The 15,825-nt window shown below is 50.5% G+C and overlaps 2 protein-coding genes across 2 annotated transcripts in view; both read right to left on the bottom strand.

The window, feature by feature from the left end:
- Positions 1 to 1,473: 1,473 nt before the first annotated feature.
- LOC128074151 (rho GTPase-activating protein 32-like) overlaps positions 1,474 to 15,825 on the bottom strand; it is a 32,818-nt gene continuing 18,466 nt past the window's right edge. Inside the window, exons 9-11 of the mRNA XM_052669746.1 lie at positions 2,747 to 2,951; positions 2,091 to 2,236; positions 1,474 to 1,901 (exon numbers count right to left, since the gene is read on the bottom strand). Of these exons, the coding sequence (XP_052525706.1) occupies positions 1,474 to 1,901; positions 2,091 to 2,236; positions 2,747 to 2,951 (779 nt within the window). The remainder of the gene's footprint in view (positions 1,902 to 2,090; positions 2,237 to 2,746; positions 2,952 to 15,825) is intronic.
- Positions 4,911 to 14,833, bottom strand: LOC128074144 (rho GTPase-activating protein 32-like). Its single transcript, XM_052669741.1, has 6 exons — positions 14,715 to 14,833; positions 14,058 to 14,135; positions 13,183 to 13,264; positions 5,830 to 5,973; positions 5,449 to 5,551; positions 4,911 to 5,183 (listed from the first exon to the last, which is right to left on the bottom strand). Exons 2-6 carry the CDS (start codon positions 14,106 to 14,108, stop codon positions 4,955 to 4,957), a joined length of 609 nt encoding a protein of 202 aa, XP_052525701.1. The 5' UTR covers positions 14,109 to 14,135; positions 14,715 to 14,833; the 3' UTR covers positions 4,911 to 4,954.

Raw genomic sequence — 15,825 nt, 5'->3', positions numbered from 1 at the left:
ACTTGCTCCTTACACTCCCAAAGTGTACACGCACACTCTCTTCTACCAGTAAGGCAGTTGCTGATACCACCTGGACACAGCCACACGTTCAGGCCAACCCTGAGATACAGGGTCTAATACCTTGAACAACTATGAATAGGTTTTCTTTTGTCTCCCTATTCTTGTGTTAGAATGCCTAAAACAGCTCTTTCACTGACAGTTATCAAAAGGTGAAATGGTTCCTTTAAGGCAGGCAGTTCTAACACAGGTGCTGTGATTAAGTCCTGTTTCAATACTTCTACTAATTCTTTTCCCTCTTTTGTCCATTTTAATATGTTGCGTTCTCCCTGTGATAGTTGGAGGTACAATCTTTGTTTCTTGTACATATTCTTCTATTCACAAAATAATACAGTTCAAACAGCCCTAGCCCCTATTCCCAAGAAATTCAGAGTTTTACTTAGTCTCTTACTTTAGACTCCTCTTTTCCACAAATCAGAAAATCATCTACATACTGAAACAGCTTCACCTCCTCTTCAACCTGAAACTTTTCCAAAACTTTCTCCAGCACTTAATTAGTTAAAACAAAAATAAAATATAAAATATATAATGTATGTAAAATAATACGCTCCTCTCCCTGTCCCAGGACCGCTCTCCCACAAATCTCTGGCGGAGCTGCCCTCAGCACTCGCTCCTGTTGTGCTGCAGCTTCCATCTCGCTGCTGCCCGGACAGCAACAGCCCTGCCGCTCCTCCAACAGCCGGCCCCCAACGACCGCTCCCGTGCACGGCGGCTCAGCCAATTGCAGCCGGAGGAGCTACTGCGGATCAAGGAGACCCCGGGGGAGGAAGCAGCGCTGCCGCTAACCAATGAGAGGCTGGCGGGGATGGGACAGCAGTGCCGCCGACCAATGAGAGGCTGCCAGGGGCGGGACAGCGCTACCGCTGACCAATGAGAGGCTGCCAGGGGCAGGACAGCGCTGACGCTGAGCAATGAGACGCCAGGTCTGAGTGAGCTCGTCCTGCCGCAGCATGATGATGACAGGGTTGCAGATGATCTGCACAGGCAGCTCACAGGTTGGGAGCAAGGAATGGATGCAGACAGAGGAGAGAGGTGTTAGGGAGCAGCCAAGGCATCACAAGGCATCCGAAAGCCCTGAATCACAACGCCACCGTCAGGAAGCATGGGGTTACCACGAGCAGCATCCAGGATGCTAGAGATTATTTGCTACCGTACCAAATGGGAGCTGCAGACACCCCAAAGCCAGACAAAACGGGAACTAACCCCAAGCTCTGCTTCGTGCACCCCACAGCCTCAGCGTTGCAAGCTGAGGTGCCTCATTGTTTGTTGCATTCATCCCAGTCCCTGGGAATGAAGACTCCACAGGCAGTCAAGGCGTTGAGTGAGCACAAGCGTGCTTTTATTATTAAAGGAAAAGACAGGAGGGCGTGAGAGGTTCAGGTAAAGATGGGAATCGTCCTCTCTTGGATGGAAAGGTCACGGAGAGAGCGGCTCAAGGCTCTCAGAGCCGCTGCACGGTGCCTGGGACTGGAGGCCTGATTCTAAGTCCCCCTCCAAGGGGCACGGCTTCTCCTCGCTGTTGCTGACCTGCTCCTGCACAGAGGTGCTGCTGTCAGGGCACTCAGGCTGTGCTTGGGCTGGGCTGCACTGCAGAGGCACTGGGTCACAGTCCAGGCTGGTGCCTGTGGTGTGTGACAGGCTCAGGTCAGCATCTTCAGCAGAGCTGGGAGAAACGAGGGCTTGGACTTGGATGAGCTCCTTGTGTCCGCCACTGTTGTTATGCAGCAGGCTGTCATCTGAACCGCAGCCATTGGTGCTTCCCAAGAGCTCTCCATTGGTGGAAGCACACAGCCCAGCTTCGCTACTTGCTCTGGCACATCTGGGTTGACAAGAGCTCAAATCACCTAGAAAAGAATGAACAGGGGTTGGTGTCCAACTCTCACAAGTTGAATTACAAAAGTGGTTCTTGATCAGGGGAGAACTGAAGGTGTCAGGTATGGGCTGGATCGCTAGAAGGAGATACAAGCCCACTGACAGCAAGAATTCTACGTTGCTGAGAAGCAGGGTGTTGAAAGCAGGATTTGCACCCTTACCTGCCAGGACTACAATGTCTGTCTCTGAGGGCTCCCTGGGGCGGCGCTGCGGTTGGCGTTTGGCCACGGAGGATGGTTTTCCCAGGCTGAAGCAGGAACAGCAACAGCCAGCTGGTGATTCCTTCATCCTGCTGGGTGCACTTGGTCTGGAGAGAAGAAACAGGGAATGGTGTGAGTTGTGCGTGGAACTCCAAAAGCATCTCTGACTCTGACACTGACAGCTCATTGGCCCCATCTCACTGCCATGTCTAGTTTCTCGTGCCAGCAGGTCTGACCAACAGCTCTGCTTCGAGGAGAATCGGAATTGGATTCAGGCACGTGGCCCTGAAGTCCGGAAAACCCCAACGTTTCCAGGTACAGCCAGCACAGGCCAGGACAGACGTCAGCGTGGCTTTATGCATCTCGTGACTGCCTGCCCAGCAAGGAGGGAATGCCAGCCTTGTGTGGCTAAACTCAGCCCGGTAGGCAACTGAATGTGAGTTCTGTCTCACAGTGCAAAGGGAGTGGAGATTCACTGCAACACTTCAGGCACCATCAGTTTAACTGAGTTTCAGCAAGCTTTGGCACTAGAAATAATGGGGGGGGGGGGGGGGGGGAACCACAAAAACCCACCCAAACAATGATGATAAGGTACTGGAAAACAAAGTCCTCTTTACCTTTCAGATGGAAAGTCGATGATGGTGTGGAATTTCTCCCGTACAGCTGTGGGGCCTTTTTCCACTTTCATGTCCCTGCTCTGTGTCACAGTGACAGGAGAGCTGCTGTGGCCTTGCCTCCGTGCCTGCGCCTCCTCCAGGCTGAGCAGCTCTGTGGCAGGAGAAGAGGCTCGCACAGACTGGGGCCCTGAGAGAGAACTGTGCCCTGGAAGGGAAAACCACAGGTGAGAGCCAGGATCAGAAAGCGGCAGCACAGCCATCGCAGGTCCGGGAGCTGCTGTGTTTTCCTTAGACTTGCTTAACCGAGCCACTGGAAGAAGAGCAGCTCAAAATAACCATGTGCTCAGAGGTGTGTCTATGGCAGAGGACGCAGTCATAATTAGGAGCGGGTCCCTGTATCGAAACAGGCAAACAAAAACCCTAGAAAATGGGGGCAGGGAACTGAGAAAGCTTCGCTGCCACACGTTAATCAAGTTTCACCTGCTTGCAAAACGTAATAATGACGGTGACAGTTTTCTCCTGGTCAAGTTTGGGCTTGCACATTCTCAGCATCCAGCAACTGGACGCCAGATTCCAATCTAAGCCCAGAAGTCTGCTGTCCCCTTGATAGTAAAAGTGTATTTCAAAGGAGTTGGAGAAAGCCTGCGTTTGATCCAGGTGTCTGACCAAGATAAAGCTAATGGAGGAAGACACTCACCTGCTCCATCTGCCATGTCAGGTCCAGATGTGGAGCAGAAGAGGACGTCTGTGTGGTCGATGATGAATTCCACCACGGCCGACTGCGTCTGCAGTTCCGTGCAGGCAGCTCTCCCACTGGCGCAGGCAGACTCGCTCTGCTGTGATCTGTAGAAAAGGCAGGTTTTAGAAGTCATTCAGCCAAGATCGCTTCCCCAGGTCTGAACTGTTGCAGCCCAAAGCTGTCAAACTGGGCTCCGGAGACTTCCGCAGTGGGCAATCAGTGATGCCACTGAAGAAGTTCTCCTGTCTGATCAAGGACACACCAGTCCCATCTAAACAAGAGAGCAGCAATTCCCAGCTAGAAATTGTGCCCACGTGGGGTTGGAGAACAGTCCAGGCTCCTGCTCTGCTGTCAGCCACTCACTGCACATTTTACAGGAGAAGAGCACATGTGGTGCAGAAGAAGGGAGGACTGCTTTATTCTACTGGAGAACAGATGAAAGCGTTCTGTTGAAATGGAAAAAGAAGTTTACCTTAGGAGGTTTGGAGCCCACACAATGGCTAAGTTCTTAGAGTGCATGTTGGTGACAGAGCTGTTCGCAGACAGACAGGCCAAGTGTCTCATCAGATACGCCAGGGTCCTGGGAAACAAGAGAGGCAAATGTTCAGCACCAGCCAGCATGCCGTGCTGCCACTCACAAAGCAAACCTCAATTCACACTAGTTGTTATTACTGCTACTGATGCTGAAGATGAAGTAGATCCAACTTGACCAAGTGCCACGCTGCAGCACCCAGCACCAGCACAGCACAGCCACAGCCATCAGCTGCACCAAGCGTGCCCCCGTGCCCAGGACCTGACCCAATAAATTAACCCTGTAAATTAAACCCGTGTAGCCTTCAACCGCTTCAACATACCCAGGCATCGTGTTGCTCACGTGAGACAAAGCCTGGAATCGCACCATTGCCCTCTGAAGTGCACCAGGGCTGAGCTCAGCAGGCTGAGGGCAGCACTGACCTGTAGTGAGGAGCGGGCAGCTGCTGGATGGTGTCCCGCATTCTGACCAGCCGCTCCTCCTCCGTAGTGGCACCAACAGCATCCTGGAAAAGGGCAGAAAGGGATTGAGACACAAATCAGGCGAGATACCTGCCGCAGGGTCGGGAACCATGGGCACAGCGCGCTGCTGGTCAGCACTGAGAAAGATTTTAGGCCTCCCCAGAGGCATCTGGCAAACACATCGGCACGCAGCTGGTGCCACCACGGCCAAGGAGTCCAAGCACCGGGCCGGTTTACAGCCTGGTTGGGCAGCTCAGCTCCTCGCAGGGGGCATTCATCTCCAAGTACGCTTGGCTATTAATCCCCTTTCTGTTCCAGAAATAGCTGGGGAATAGCAAAAAACAAACAAACAAACAAACAACACAGGAATTCTCGCAAGCACTGTGAATATGGAAATAACCACCTCCTGGGGCCACCAGAAGCGGCATCAGCATGATGCAGGATGTGGCAAAGACATGCGAGTAAACCCCATGGGGCTAACAGAAGAAGGGCCTCAGAGCTGGGGCACTGCTGCAGCCATCTCCCAAGAGGCCCAGCGAAGAGGGAAAGGAAAGGCGTTGCCTGGTGCTTACCGAGAACTTGTCGTACAGCTGGTCAGTCAGCAGGGGGGTCAGGAGCTCCCTGAAGTACATTTTGCAGAGGGAGCTCGCGCTGTGAACGTCGCGGACGGTTAGCTCAGGAACCTGCTCAGACTCAAATTCCTGGCTGCAGAGAAGGACACGAAAGCGGTTGAGAAAGAGGAAAGCAAGTCAAAAGCCACACCCAATGCAATCAAGAGTTGGAAGGGCTTCCTGAATGTACAGGAGAACACAAACACTCGGCCACCAGCACCACGTCAGCCGTGCTGGATGGGATGTTCCCAAAGGAGACCTTTTGTCTGTGCTAAGGCATTGCCCGCAGGCCTCTGAACGCCCGCAGCAGGGCACGTGCCCCTGCTGGCAGCTGTGTCTGTCAGTCGCAGCACTCTTACCGCAGTCTCTGGACGTTGGACGCCACGCCGGACAGGCGGTATATCCCCTGCACCACGCCATGCTGCTCGATGAACTCGGCGCAGCTCTGGAGGACCTGGGGGACTAAAGAACACGTGCCGGCGGTTACTGGAGCTCCTTAGTCAAGTCCTGCCTCAGACTGCGCTCCCGTCACATCCCATCCACTAAGCCCAGCCGGGCTTGGCTGAAGCAAATACAAACGTGCTTGTCTCTTGGGAGCATTAGCCTCACTTCATCTTTCAGCCATCAACTCCCATTCCCCGTTTCTCCACTGGTATCAACCTGCCCCTTGCTAGATACTATTTCCCTTTCATCGTTAGGTTCTCAAACAGGGAAGCTCTCAGGAATGGGCTGTCCCTTACCATCACGACCAGAGTGAAGAAGATGCTCTCCCAGGTCACGGCCAAACACCCTCTCCTTCTCCACCTCCCGCTCTTTCCGTTGCTTTGGGCGGGCCTTCACCACGGAACGAAGGAAGGTGAGGAGCTTGCCGCGCTTCTTTGGCACTGCACAACAAAAGGAAGAAACCAGTTCATCTCAGGTTTGGCTCCGTTGGACGAGGCCGAGCACAACACGTTCTACAGAGCACCTCAAAACGGGAAGAACATGATGAGCAAGTGCGTACCAAAATGGATTTTCCCCAACCCTGGATGAGTCCAAGGCCAGACTGGATGGGGCCCTGGGCAGCCTGGTCCAGTCCCACTTTAAACGTGGAGCTTGGTTGGCAGCCCAGCTTGAGGCAAGGGGGCTTGGAGCTTGATGATCCTCGAGCTCCCTTCCATGCCAAGCCATTCTACAAGGATTCTAGGATTTCCCCAACTCCAGTCATAAAACACAGGAGGACTGGGCCAAATCTCTGCACGTTCTGATGGAGTTGAATGCACTCCTCTTGCTTAGCTTGCTCAACCTGGGCATTAAGGACCCTCTTGAAAAGCCACGTTCTGATCAAGCGTGTCACTAGCACAACCAGACCTCTATCTGTCCACCAGGGACGCTGGCTGTTCTCAGCCTCGTACGGACTTGCCGGATGTCATGGTTTTATGTTTTTGTTTTTTGCTTTACTTGTTTTTGGATTTCAGTATTCCACATCAAAACATCATGTAGTGTACGGGCCATTAAAGTGTCACTGCCCCAGTCCCAGCTACCTATCCCTGTACATTACAGCAGTCACGGGATCTGGCCCTTCCGGGTGGGGGGGGCGCTCTCTTGCTGCCTTGCAGTGGATGCTGGAGGGTGCTTTCCTGGCCGTTCCAAGCTTTTCAGGTTTGAATCGGTCCCGGGAACTCTCTCTCTCATCTGGTTTGATTTATTAATCTCAATTTCAATTAAATTGTATATATTGTGTTATCTTGTATTCCAATATTATAGTAAAATAAGTTTTCCTCCATAGATTGTTGCCGCTGCTCTTTTCCTCCCTTCCTTCCTTCCCATTTTTTTGTGGGACCGGGGTGGGGGGGGAGGGCAGAGGCCTGCCGCCCCTGTCACGGACATAGATTGATCTGATCAACTCCGTGACAGATTTTGGCGCCCAACGTGGGGCTCGAACTGCTTTTTAGCTGTTAGAACGAATCTCTTTTTCTCTCTGCTCTTACAGAGCTTCGTTAGTGAGCATTATCAGTAGTTCAGGTTTCTGTGCTGGAAAACCTGACCTTGAAAGATTAGGCGTACTGCCAGTGTTCTGGGATATTTGTAAACTTTGAGCACTACTTAGTCTGGGTAGTGCCTTTTTTTCTTTTTTTTTTCCCTGCTCTTGTTAGCTTCAGTTCATTAACCCCTTTTTAGCAGGCACCTCTGATGAACCCACTCGTTATCGTGGGGGCGCTGTGTAAAGGATTTAAAGCAATGGTGTTACTCACAACCTACTGGCCAATAATCCATCTTGCACTTACGTGTGTTGGAATTGCAACCGTATATAGGTACCTAATGGCCCTGATGGAGACACCTATGTTTCACCTACTTGCAATGTGGTATGATTTGAATTTTGACATTTACATCCCGGAAGGAATGGCTAATTTCACAAACAGCTACATCCCAAATGGAATGGCTAATTTCACAAACAGTTACATCCCAAATGGAATAGCTAATTTTACAAACAACACGATGTTCAGACCAGTCTCCGGTTTTTCTTCTCGGTTTGTCAAACGTTTTTTGAATCCTGAATTAATAGTCATGTTGGTGTGCATGTCATCAGTTTTCCTGAATGTATTCCTATGCATTCGTATTAAGGGAAAGGAGTCTCTTCCAAAACTAGAGAATGATGATTGGCAGGGAATATGGAGAGGTTTAGGAAAGGTCTTAGAAGCATGGGGACCTGCAGTGTCATGGGATTTTACCCTTGAACACCTGTGGGATCCTGAGAAACTAAGCCAGTATTTGAGTCAGGGACTATGCGGCTTACATAAATCTAAGGAGGTACAACTTATTTGGGGTTTGGCTTGTGCTTACCGTGCCCTATATAATACCATTCTGGAGAGAGAGAGTTTCCGAGCTGAGGTTCAAGCTAAAGGGGAAAATCCCCAAGTCAAATCTAATCAATCACAGGAGACACCAGTAACAATACCAGTTGCTCCTGTGGAGGGCAAGAAATGGAAACGAGTGTCTTCGCGTCTTGAACGAAAAAGAGAAGAAGAGGAGGAGGAGGTGGAAGAAGATCCAGGCGAGGGGCCCTCCTCAGGACCACCACCATCGCGAAAGGCAAAAGGGAAAACTAAGAGACGTGCAGAAGAGAGTGATGAAGAGGAAGTCTCTATTACTACTCGCCGGCCTCTAAAGATGACTGAAATCCAAGGTTCAAGAAAGGAGTTTACATGGCGCCCGAATGAAACTCTTGTTTCCTGGTTGGTTCGCTGTTGGGACAGTGGGGCCCATAGCTTGTCTCTGGATGGTAATGAAGCTCGCCAACTAGGTGCCATTGCCAGAGATCCGGCTATTGATAGAGGAATTAGTCGATGCTCGGATGAAGCTGCCTCCCTCTGGGAACGAGTGTTAACAGCCGTGAAGGAAAAGTATCCCTTCAAAAATGGCTTGAAGATTGCAATGAAAAAATGGGATACAGTTGAAAAGGGGATCCAGTATTTGAGGGAAATAGGCGTGGTGGAAATGTTGTATGACCCTGACTTTGTTCCTAACGACCCACACCAAAACCGCGACCCTGAAAGAGTGAGGACAACGCCTGAGATATGGCAGAAAATCGTGACAACAGCGCCGGACAAATATGCCTCTACACTGATGTCAGCGTGTGACAGATTCAACGAACAACAGAGAACGCCCTTAGTTTATGAATTAATTGTTACGCTTCAAAACTACGAACAATTGCTGTCCCCGATTCATGCTGCCGTTGCTGCTATATCAAAAATGACGGAGCAAGTTTCTCAACTGATTAACCGCGACAAACCTGTAGCAGTATCAGAGACGCTTGATGAAGATCAGGATAATCAAAAGAGTCTAATGAAGGAAATCAAGGAGATGAAGGAGATGATGCGAGCCCACCTAACTAAAGACGATGAACCTTCCTTCTCACGTGCACGGTCAAAGATCTCAGCTGTTAGAAGCAAACGCTCTCCGGCTCAAGTAAGGGGTAATACACCGCGAATTGCCTTATGGTATTACCTGCGTGACCATGGAGAAGACATGGGGAAGTGGCACGGTCAGCCTACTCCTGTACTACGAGCCCGGGTGAAAGAATTACAAAGCAGATCAACCATCAGTGCAGTTGCTCCAGTTACCACAGGTAATGAATAGAGGGGCCCTGCCCTCAGTCAGGAGGGGGAAAGGGATAATAGAGTATATTGGACTGTGTGGATTCGATGGCCTGGCACATCAGAACCACTGAAATATAAGGCACTGGTGGACACTGGTGCACAGTGCACTCTGATGCCCTCGAGTCACCAAGGGACAGAATCAATCCATATTTCTGGAGTGACGGGGGGCTCTCAAGAATTGACTGTGTTGGAGGCTGAGATAAGCCTCACTGGTAAGGACTGGCAAAAACATCCTATTGTGACGGGCCCAGGGGCTCCATGTATACTAGGTATTGATTATCTCAGAAGGGGGCATTTCAAGGATCCTAAGGGGTATCGATGGGCCTTTGGAATAGCTGCTGTGGACATAGACAACATTAAGCAGCTATCTGTTTTGCCTGGCCTGTCAGAAGATCCATCTGTTGTGGGGCTGCTGCGAGTAAAAGAGCAACACGTACCGATTGCTACAAAAACGGTGCATAGGCGGCAGTACCGCACCAACAGGGATTCTTTGCTCCCCATTCATAAGTTAATTCGTCAACTAGAGAGCCAGGGAGTGATCAGCAAAACTCACTCGCCTTTTAACAGCCCCATATGGCCAGTGCGTAAAGCCAGTGGAGAATGGAGACTGACGGTGGACTACCGTGGCCTGAATGAAGTCACACCCCCTCTGAGTGCTGCTGTGCCGGACATGTTAGAACTCCAGTATGAACTGGAGTCAAAAGCGGCCAAATGGTATGCCACCATTGACATTGCTAATGCCTTCTTTTCCATTCCTTTGGCCAAAGAATGTAAGCCACAGTTTGCTTTCACATGGAGGGGCATTCAGTATACCTGGAACCGTTTGCCCCAGGGGTGGAAACACAGCCCGACCATTTGCCATGGGTTGATCCAAACTGTATTGGAACAGGGCAGTGCTCCTGAGCACCTGCAGTACATTGATGACATCATTGTGTGGGGCGATACAGCAGAAGAAGTCTTTACAAAAGGAGAGCAAATGATCCAAATTCTTCTGAGTGCTGGTTTTGCTATTAAGCGAAGCAAAGTGAAAAGACCTGCCCAGGAGATTCAGTTCCTAGGCATAAAGTGGCAAGATGGCCGTCGTCACATCCCGACAGATGTGATCGACAAAATCACTGCTATGTCTCCACCCACTAGCAAAAGAGAGACACAATCTTTTCTGGGTGCAGTGGGCTTTTGGAGAATGCATGTTCCAAACTACAGCCTCACTGTAAGCCCCCTTTATTATGTGACGCGAATGAGAAATGAGTTTACATGGGGCCCTGAGCAGCAGCAGGCTTTTGAACAGATTAAACAGGAGATAGCCCGTGCCGTGGCCCTAGGGCCAGTACGGACGGGACAGGGCATAAAGAACATCCTCTATACCGCTGCTGGAGAGAACGGTCCCACTTGGAGTTTGTGGCAAAGAGCCTCAGGAGAGACTCGAGGCCGACCCCTGGGATTCTGGAGTCGGGCGTACAGAGGGTCTGAAGAGCACTACACCCCAACTGAAAAGGAGATCTTAGCCGCTTATGAGGGGGTTCGGGCTGCTTCCGAAGTAGTCGGTACTGAAACACAGCTCGTTCTGGCACCTCGACTGCCAGTGCTGAACTGGATGTTTAAAGGAAAGGTTCCCTCCACCCATCATGCTACTGATGCCACTTGGAGTAAGTGGATTGCACTGATTACACAACGAGCACGGATGGGGAACCTCAGCCGTCCAGGAATCCTAGAGGTTATCATGGACTGGCCTGAAGGTAAAAAGTTTGGAACACCACCAGGAGAAGAAGTATCACGTGCTAAAGAAGCCTCACCATACAATGAACTACCAGAGAATGAAAAGAAATATGCCCTGTTCACAGATGGATCGTGTCGTATTGTGGGAAAGCATCGCAGATGGAAATCTGCTGTGTGGAGCCCCACACGACAAGTTGCAGAGGCCACTGAAGGGAAAGGAGAATCAAGCCAATTTGCAGAGGTAAAGGCTGTCCAACTGGCCTTAGATGTTGCTGAAAGGGAGAGGTGGCCAATGCTCTATCTTTACACTGACTCATGGATGGTAGCGAATGCCTTATGGGGGTGGTTACAGCAGTGGGAGCAAAATAACTGGCAAAGAAGGGGGAAACCTATTTGGGCTGCTGAACTGTGGAAAGACATTGCTGCCCGAACAAAGAATTATGGTTGTAAAAGTGCGCCATGTAGATGCTCATGTGCCCAAGAGTCGGGCTACTGAAGAACAGCAAAATAACCATCAAGTAGACCGAGCTGCCAGAATTGAGGTGGCTCAAATAGACCTGGACTGGCAGAACAAGGGTGAATTATTTCTGGCTCGGTGGGCCCATGAGACCTCAGGTCATCAAGGGAGAGATGCAACATACAAATGGGCTAGAGACCGAGGGGTGGACTTAACTATGGATGCCATTGCACAGGTTATTCATAACTGTGAAACATGTGCCATCATCAAACAAGCCAAGAGGATGAAGCCTCTGTGGGAGGAAGGGCGATGGCAAAAGTACAAATATGGGGAGGCATGGCAGGTTGATTATATCACCTTGCCACGATCTCGCAATGGTAAGCATTATGTGCTTACTATGGTGGAGGCAACCACTGGGTGGCTTGAAACATTTGCAGTACCCCATGCTACCGCCCGAAACACCATACTGGGTCTCGAGAAACAAGTCCTGTGGCGACATGGCACCCCAGAAAGGATAGAGTCAGATAATGGGACTCATTTCAAAAATTCTCTTGTAAATACTTGGGCCAAAGATCATGGCATTGAGTGGATTTACCATATCCCCTACCATGCACCAGCCTCTGGTAAAATTGAACGATACAATGGATTGTTAAAAACGATGCTAAAAGCACTGGGTGGTGGAACATTTAAGCACTGGGAGAAGCATTTGGCAGAAGCCACCTGGTTAGTCAATACCAGAGGATCTATCAATCGTGATGGTCCCAACCAATCCAGTTCCCTACATACCGTAGAGGGAGATAAAGTCCCTGTTGTACATGTAAAGAACATGTTAGGAAAGGCAGTTTGGGTTCTTCCAGCTTCTGGAAAGGGCAAACCTCTCCGTGGTACAGTTTTTGCCCAGGGACCAGGATCCACTTGGTGGGTAATGCAGAAGAATGGGGATGTTCAATGTGTACCACAAGGAAACTTGATGCCGGGGGAGTGCAGTTACTAATTCTATGTATATGTATATAGCCATGTATGCATTTTAATCATTTTTTGTTTGTTTGTATATATGTATAATATTTTAAGCATGATGTAACGATGTAGAATAAGGGGTGGAATGTCATGGTTTTATGTTTTTGTTTTTTGCTTTTCTTGTTTTTGGATTTCAGTATTCCACATCAAAACATCATGTAGTGTACGGGGCATTAAAGTGTCACTGCCCCAATCCCAGCTACCTATCCCTGTACATTACAGCAGTCACGGGATCTGGCCCTTCCGGGTGGGGGGGGCGCTCTCTTGCTGCCTTGCAGTGGATGCTGGAGGGTGCTTTCCTGGCCGTTCCAAGCTTTTCAGGTTTGAATCGGTCCCGGGAACTCTCTCTCTCATCTGGTTTGATTTATTAATCTCAATTTCAATTAAATTGTATATATTGTGTTATCTTGTATTCCAATATTATAGTAAAATAAGTTTTCCTCCATAGATTGTTGCCGCTGCTCTTTTCCTCCCTTCCTTCCTTCCCACTTTTTTTGTGGGACCGGGGTGGGGGGGGAGGGCAGAGGCCTGCCGCCCCTGTCACGGACATAGATTGATCTGATCAACTCCGTGACACCAGAGAACTGCCTTTGCCTTCCCTCATTCTCACTGCCTACAAAACACCAGCCATACGCCCCGTGCTATGCAGGAAGGATTATCAGCACAGAGGATAAGGGGGAAAGGATAAGGGAGGTATTAAATATGGAACACACCCAAAAGAGACTCCATTTTGCTTCCCTGCACCATCAAATGTCTCATCGTACCTGGCTTTGGCACTGAATTGATGAGAGACTCCGGGATTTTTCCGTTAATGAGCTCCACACACTCACCAGGGAAAAATCCAACCTGTAACAAGAGGAAGAAGAGACGTGCAATACTGAAGGCAGCGTTTCTCAGGCCTGAACTGTTCAAACATCACCTTTTCCTCATCACGTGCCTGCCGGATGCTCCGTAAGACAATCCAACCAAAAAATGGCCTGCTTAAAATTAATAATTATTCCAAATTGGCAGGCAAATATCCATAAAACTGTGTATGGAGCGGGGAAAGGACAAGTATGCTATGCACCCCTAAATCTCAAGCGTGCCCGAAGGGAAAGACTTCATACAGAAGCTATATATTATGATAGATTGATGCAGATAGATCTGAGTTGGCACAGCCTATGAACTTTCTGCTTGCTGACCGAGATGCAGCTGCCATCCCCAGCTCTGAGCTACCCAGCGTTCTGCAGCCAGCAGCAGCAGCAAGCGCGCAGAGGCTCTGTTACCCTGCCTCATCTCAGCTGACAGGCAGCGACTTCCTAAAAGACGCTGACTTCACCTTCTGCATGGGTGCAAGCACAAGTGCTCAGAGACACTGAAACACGTGTCCTAGCTGCTGCATTTCCAAAGGTGCGGTTCAGTGGCCGTGACCTGATGCACGCTGTGAGGGCTCTTCTTTCTAAGTTAACTGAGGAGGCAGTTTCCTACAAAGACCAACTTTCAGCTCGGGCCTAAGCCCACAGCAAAAGGGAAAGTCCTCTGACACCAGCACAAGGAAACCATTTTCCATGTGGAGCCATGCTGTGCAGGCAGGGCAGCTCTAAGCTGAGATTCCTGCCTCGACCGAAGTTGCGCTCTCACGTCTGAAGCTTGGGCCTACCTGAAAGCCGTGCTTGCCTCTCCAGCGGGGGCTCAGCTCCTGAGGCGGCATCTCGATGACGCACACGAGGTCTCCCACCTGCAAGAGATTGCAACGTCAATCCCAGCTTCAGCATGGCTGGGAGGAAAGCGCAGCTCAAATGACTGCATTCTTCTGCACTGCCCAATATCGTCAAGCTTGAGAGCCATTGCACCAGTGCAGCTCTTCAGGCATTTGCAGTCGTACAACTGAACGTGCAAGTAGAAGAGTCACTCCAATACACAACATACAGAATTCAGCTGTTCAGTATGAAATGGTTCTCAGAAGCAGCAGGCTCTTTGCCAAAGGGAGAGCTCCAATTAAACCGCAGGCATAAGTCAGCGGAACAGATCCTGAACAGATCTGCACACTCCATACACTGCTCTGCCATTGCTCAGAGACCAGGCTACCACACTGGGCAGTAGCTCTTGGATCACAAGATTCCAATGCCAAATAGAGCCATAGTTTACAGATGGCTGAACTCCTCCCTGCATCCAACCCAGTGCAAGTCTAACCTGGAACCGCATCTGCTGGGCTTCACCTCACCAAACATTCTGAAGGTGTCTGAGAATATTCCTGATAGCTTCACATGTTATACTCTTCTGTACAGGACAACAAGGAACGCCCTTAACTGCTTACCTCCAAGGAGAGTTCACCCGGTGCCTGGGCAACGTATCTCTTAATAACGTGGGCAGCAGCAATAGCTGGGATATTAAGAGATGACTCCTCACGGACCAGCAGGGGCTTCCCATTGTTCTCAGCCTGAAACAGAGAGCACAGGCCATGGTGAGGAGCTGAGGGCAAACGAGGAGGATTTCAGGCTGAGGAGCATGTCAGCAGAGAAAGCTGCAGGAAGTGCACTCCGTCCTTATCATGGGCACACAAGAAGGAACGGCAAGGCTAAGAACATGCCCGCAGCAAGGAAAGAAAGCCTTGAAGGCAGCTTTTCAGTGACACCGATAGAGCCGCAAGGATTCGCTTTCTTGAAAAGCAGGAGAGCACATCTGCAGCTCACTCTGCTGGCTCAAATCAGGGAACAAAGACCAATCAGAGCTCCACACTCTACCTCCATCCGTGTCATGCCAGGCTCACAGCTGATCTCGCTGCACGCGATGCCCATCACAGCAGGCACGACAAGCTGGAATGAAAAGAAACACGCTCATATTTTCTCTCTTCACACACCACACTATTGAGAGACTTCTTCAGAACTACCCTTGGCTATCCTCTGGCACAGGCGGGTGCTCTAGAAGCAACCACTCTGTTCACTCCGTTCAAATGGGACAGCCCATTAGGCAGCATTTGACCAAGCAGCTGTCCCTCTGCTAGCAGATGGGGACTGGCACAAACCAGCAGATGCATTCGCCCAGGGCGCTCTGACAGCGCAGCAGCAGGGCAGTGAGAGGAATCATTGCTGCAGGTGCATCTGCTCCCCGGCCACAGCTCCCAGCAGCCTCACCACCGGCACCTGCTGCAGCCCCGCACATCAGGATTTCCTCTGCTCGCATCTCTGCTGTGCTCCCTACAGCTGCCGCGCACACTCTCACAGGCCAAGCAGTGCGTGCTTGTGACCTTGGGTCACGCTGTGCAGCTCAGCACAAACTGGGCCTAGGACTCTTTGCCTAGGGATTGCTTTCCTTCAGACCAGCTGGTCACAGCACCACACACAGCATCCTCCTGAGGGCGGAGCTGCAGGGGAAGGGAAAAAACCCACACGGGACCAGTGTCCCATCAACGCTGGGTGAGGCTGTGT

Source organism: Tympanuchus pallidicinctus, unplaced genomic scaffold (assembly GCF_026119805.1).
Source record: "Tympanuchus pallidicinctus isolate F22 unplaced genomic scaffold, pur_lepc_1.0 scaffold80, whole genome shotgun sequence".
Lineage (NCBI taxonomy): Eukaryota > Metazoa > Chordata > Aves > Galliformes > Phasianidae > Tympanuchus > Tympanuchus pallidicinctus.
The sequence above is the reverse complement of the archived record's forward strand: the minus strand, read 5'-3'. Positions and strand labels throughout refer to the sequence as shown.

Bases quoted from the DNA above. Each gene is read 5' to 3' on its own strand.
- LOC128074144 (XM_052669741.1), bottom strand. From the start codon at position 14,108: ATGCCGCCTCAGGAGCTGAGCCCCCGCTGGAGAGGCAAGCACGGCTTT. The intron at 13,265-14,057 runs GTAGGCCCAAGC...CTCTTGTTACAG, and splicing joins GAGGCAAGCACGGCTTTCAG to GTTGGATTTTTCCCTGGTGA. The intron at 5,552-5,829 runs GTAAGGGACAGC...CGTGTTCTTTAG, and splicing joins TCTTCACTCTGGTCGTGATG to TCCCCCAGGTCCTCCAGAGC.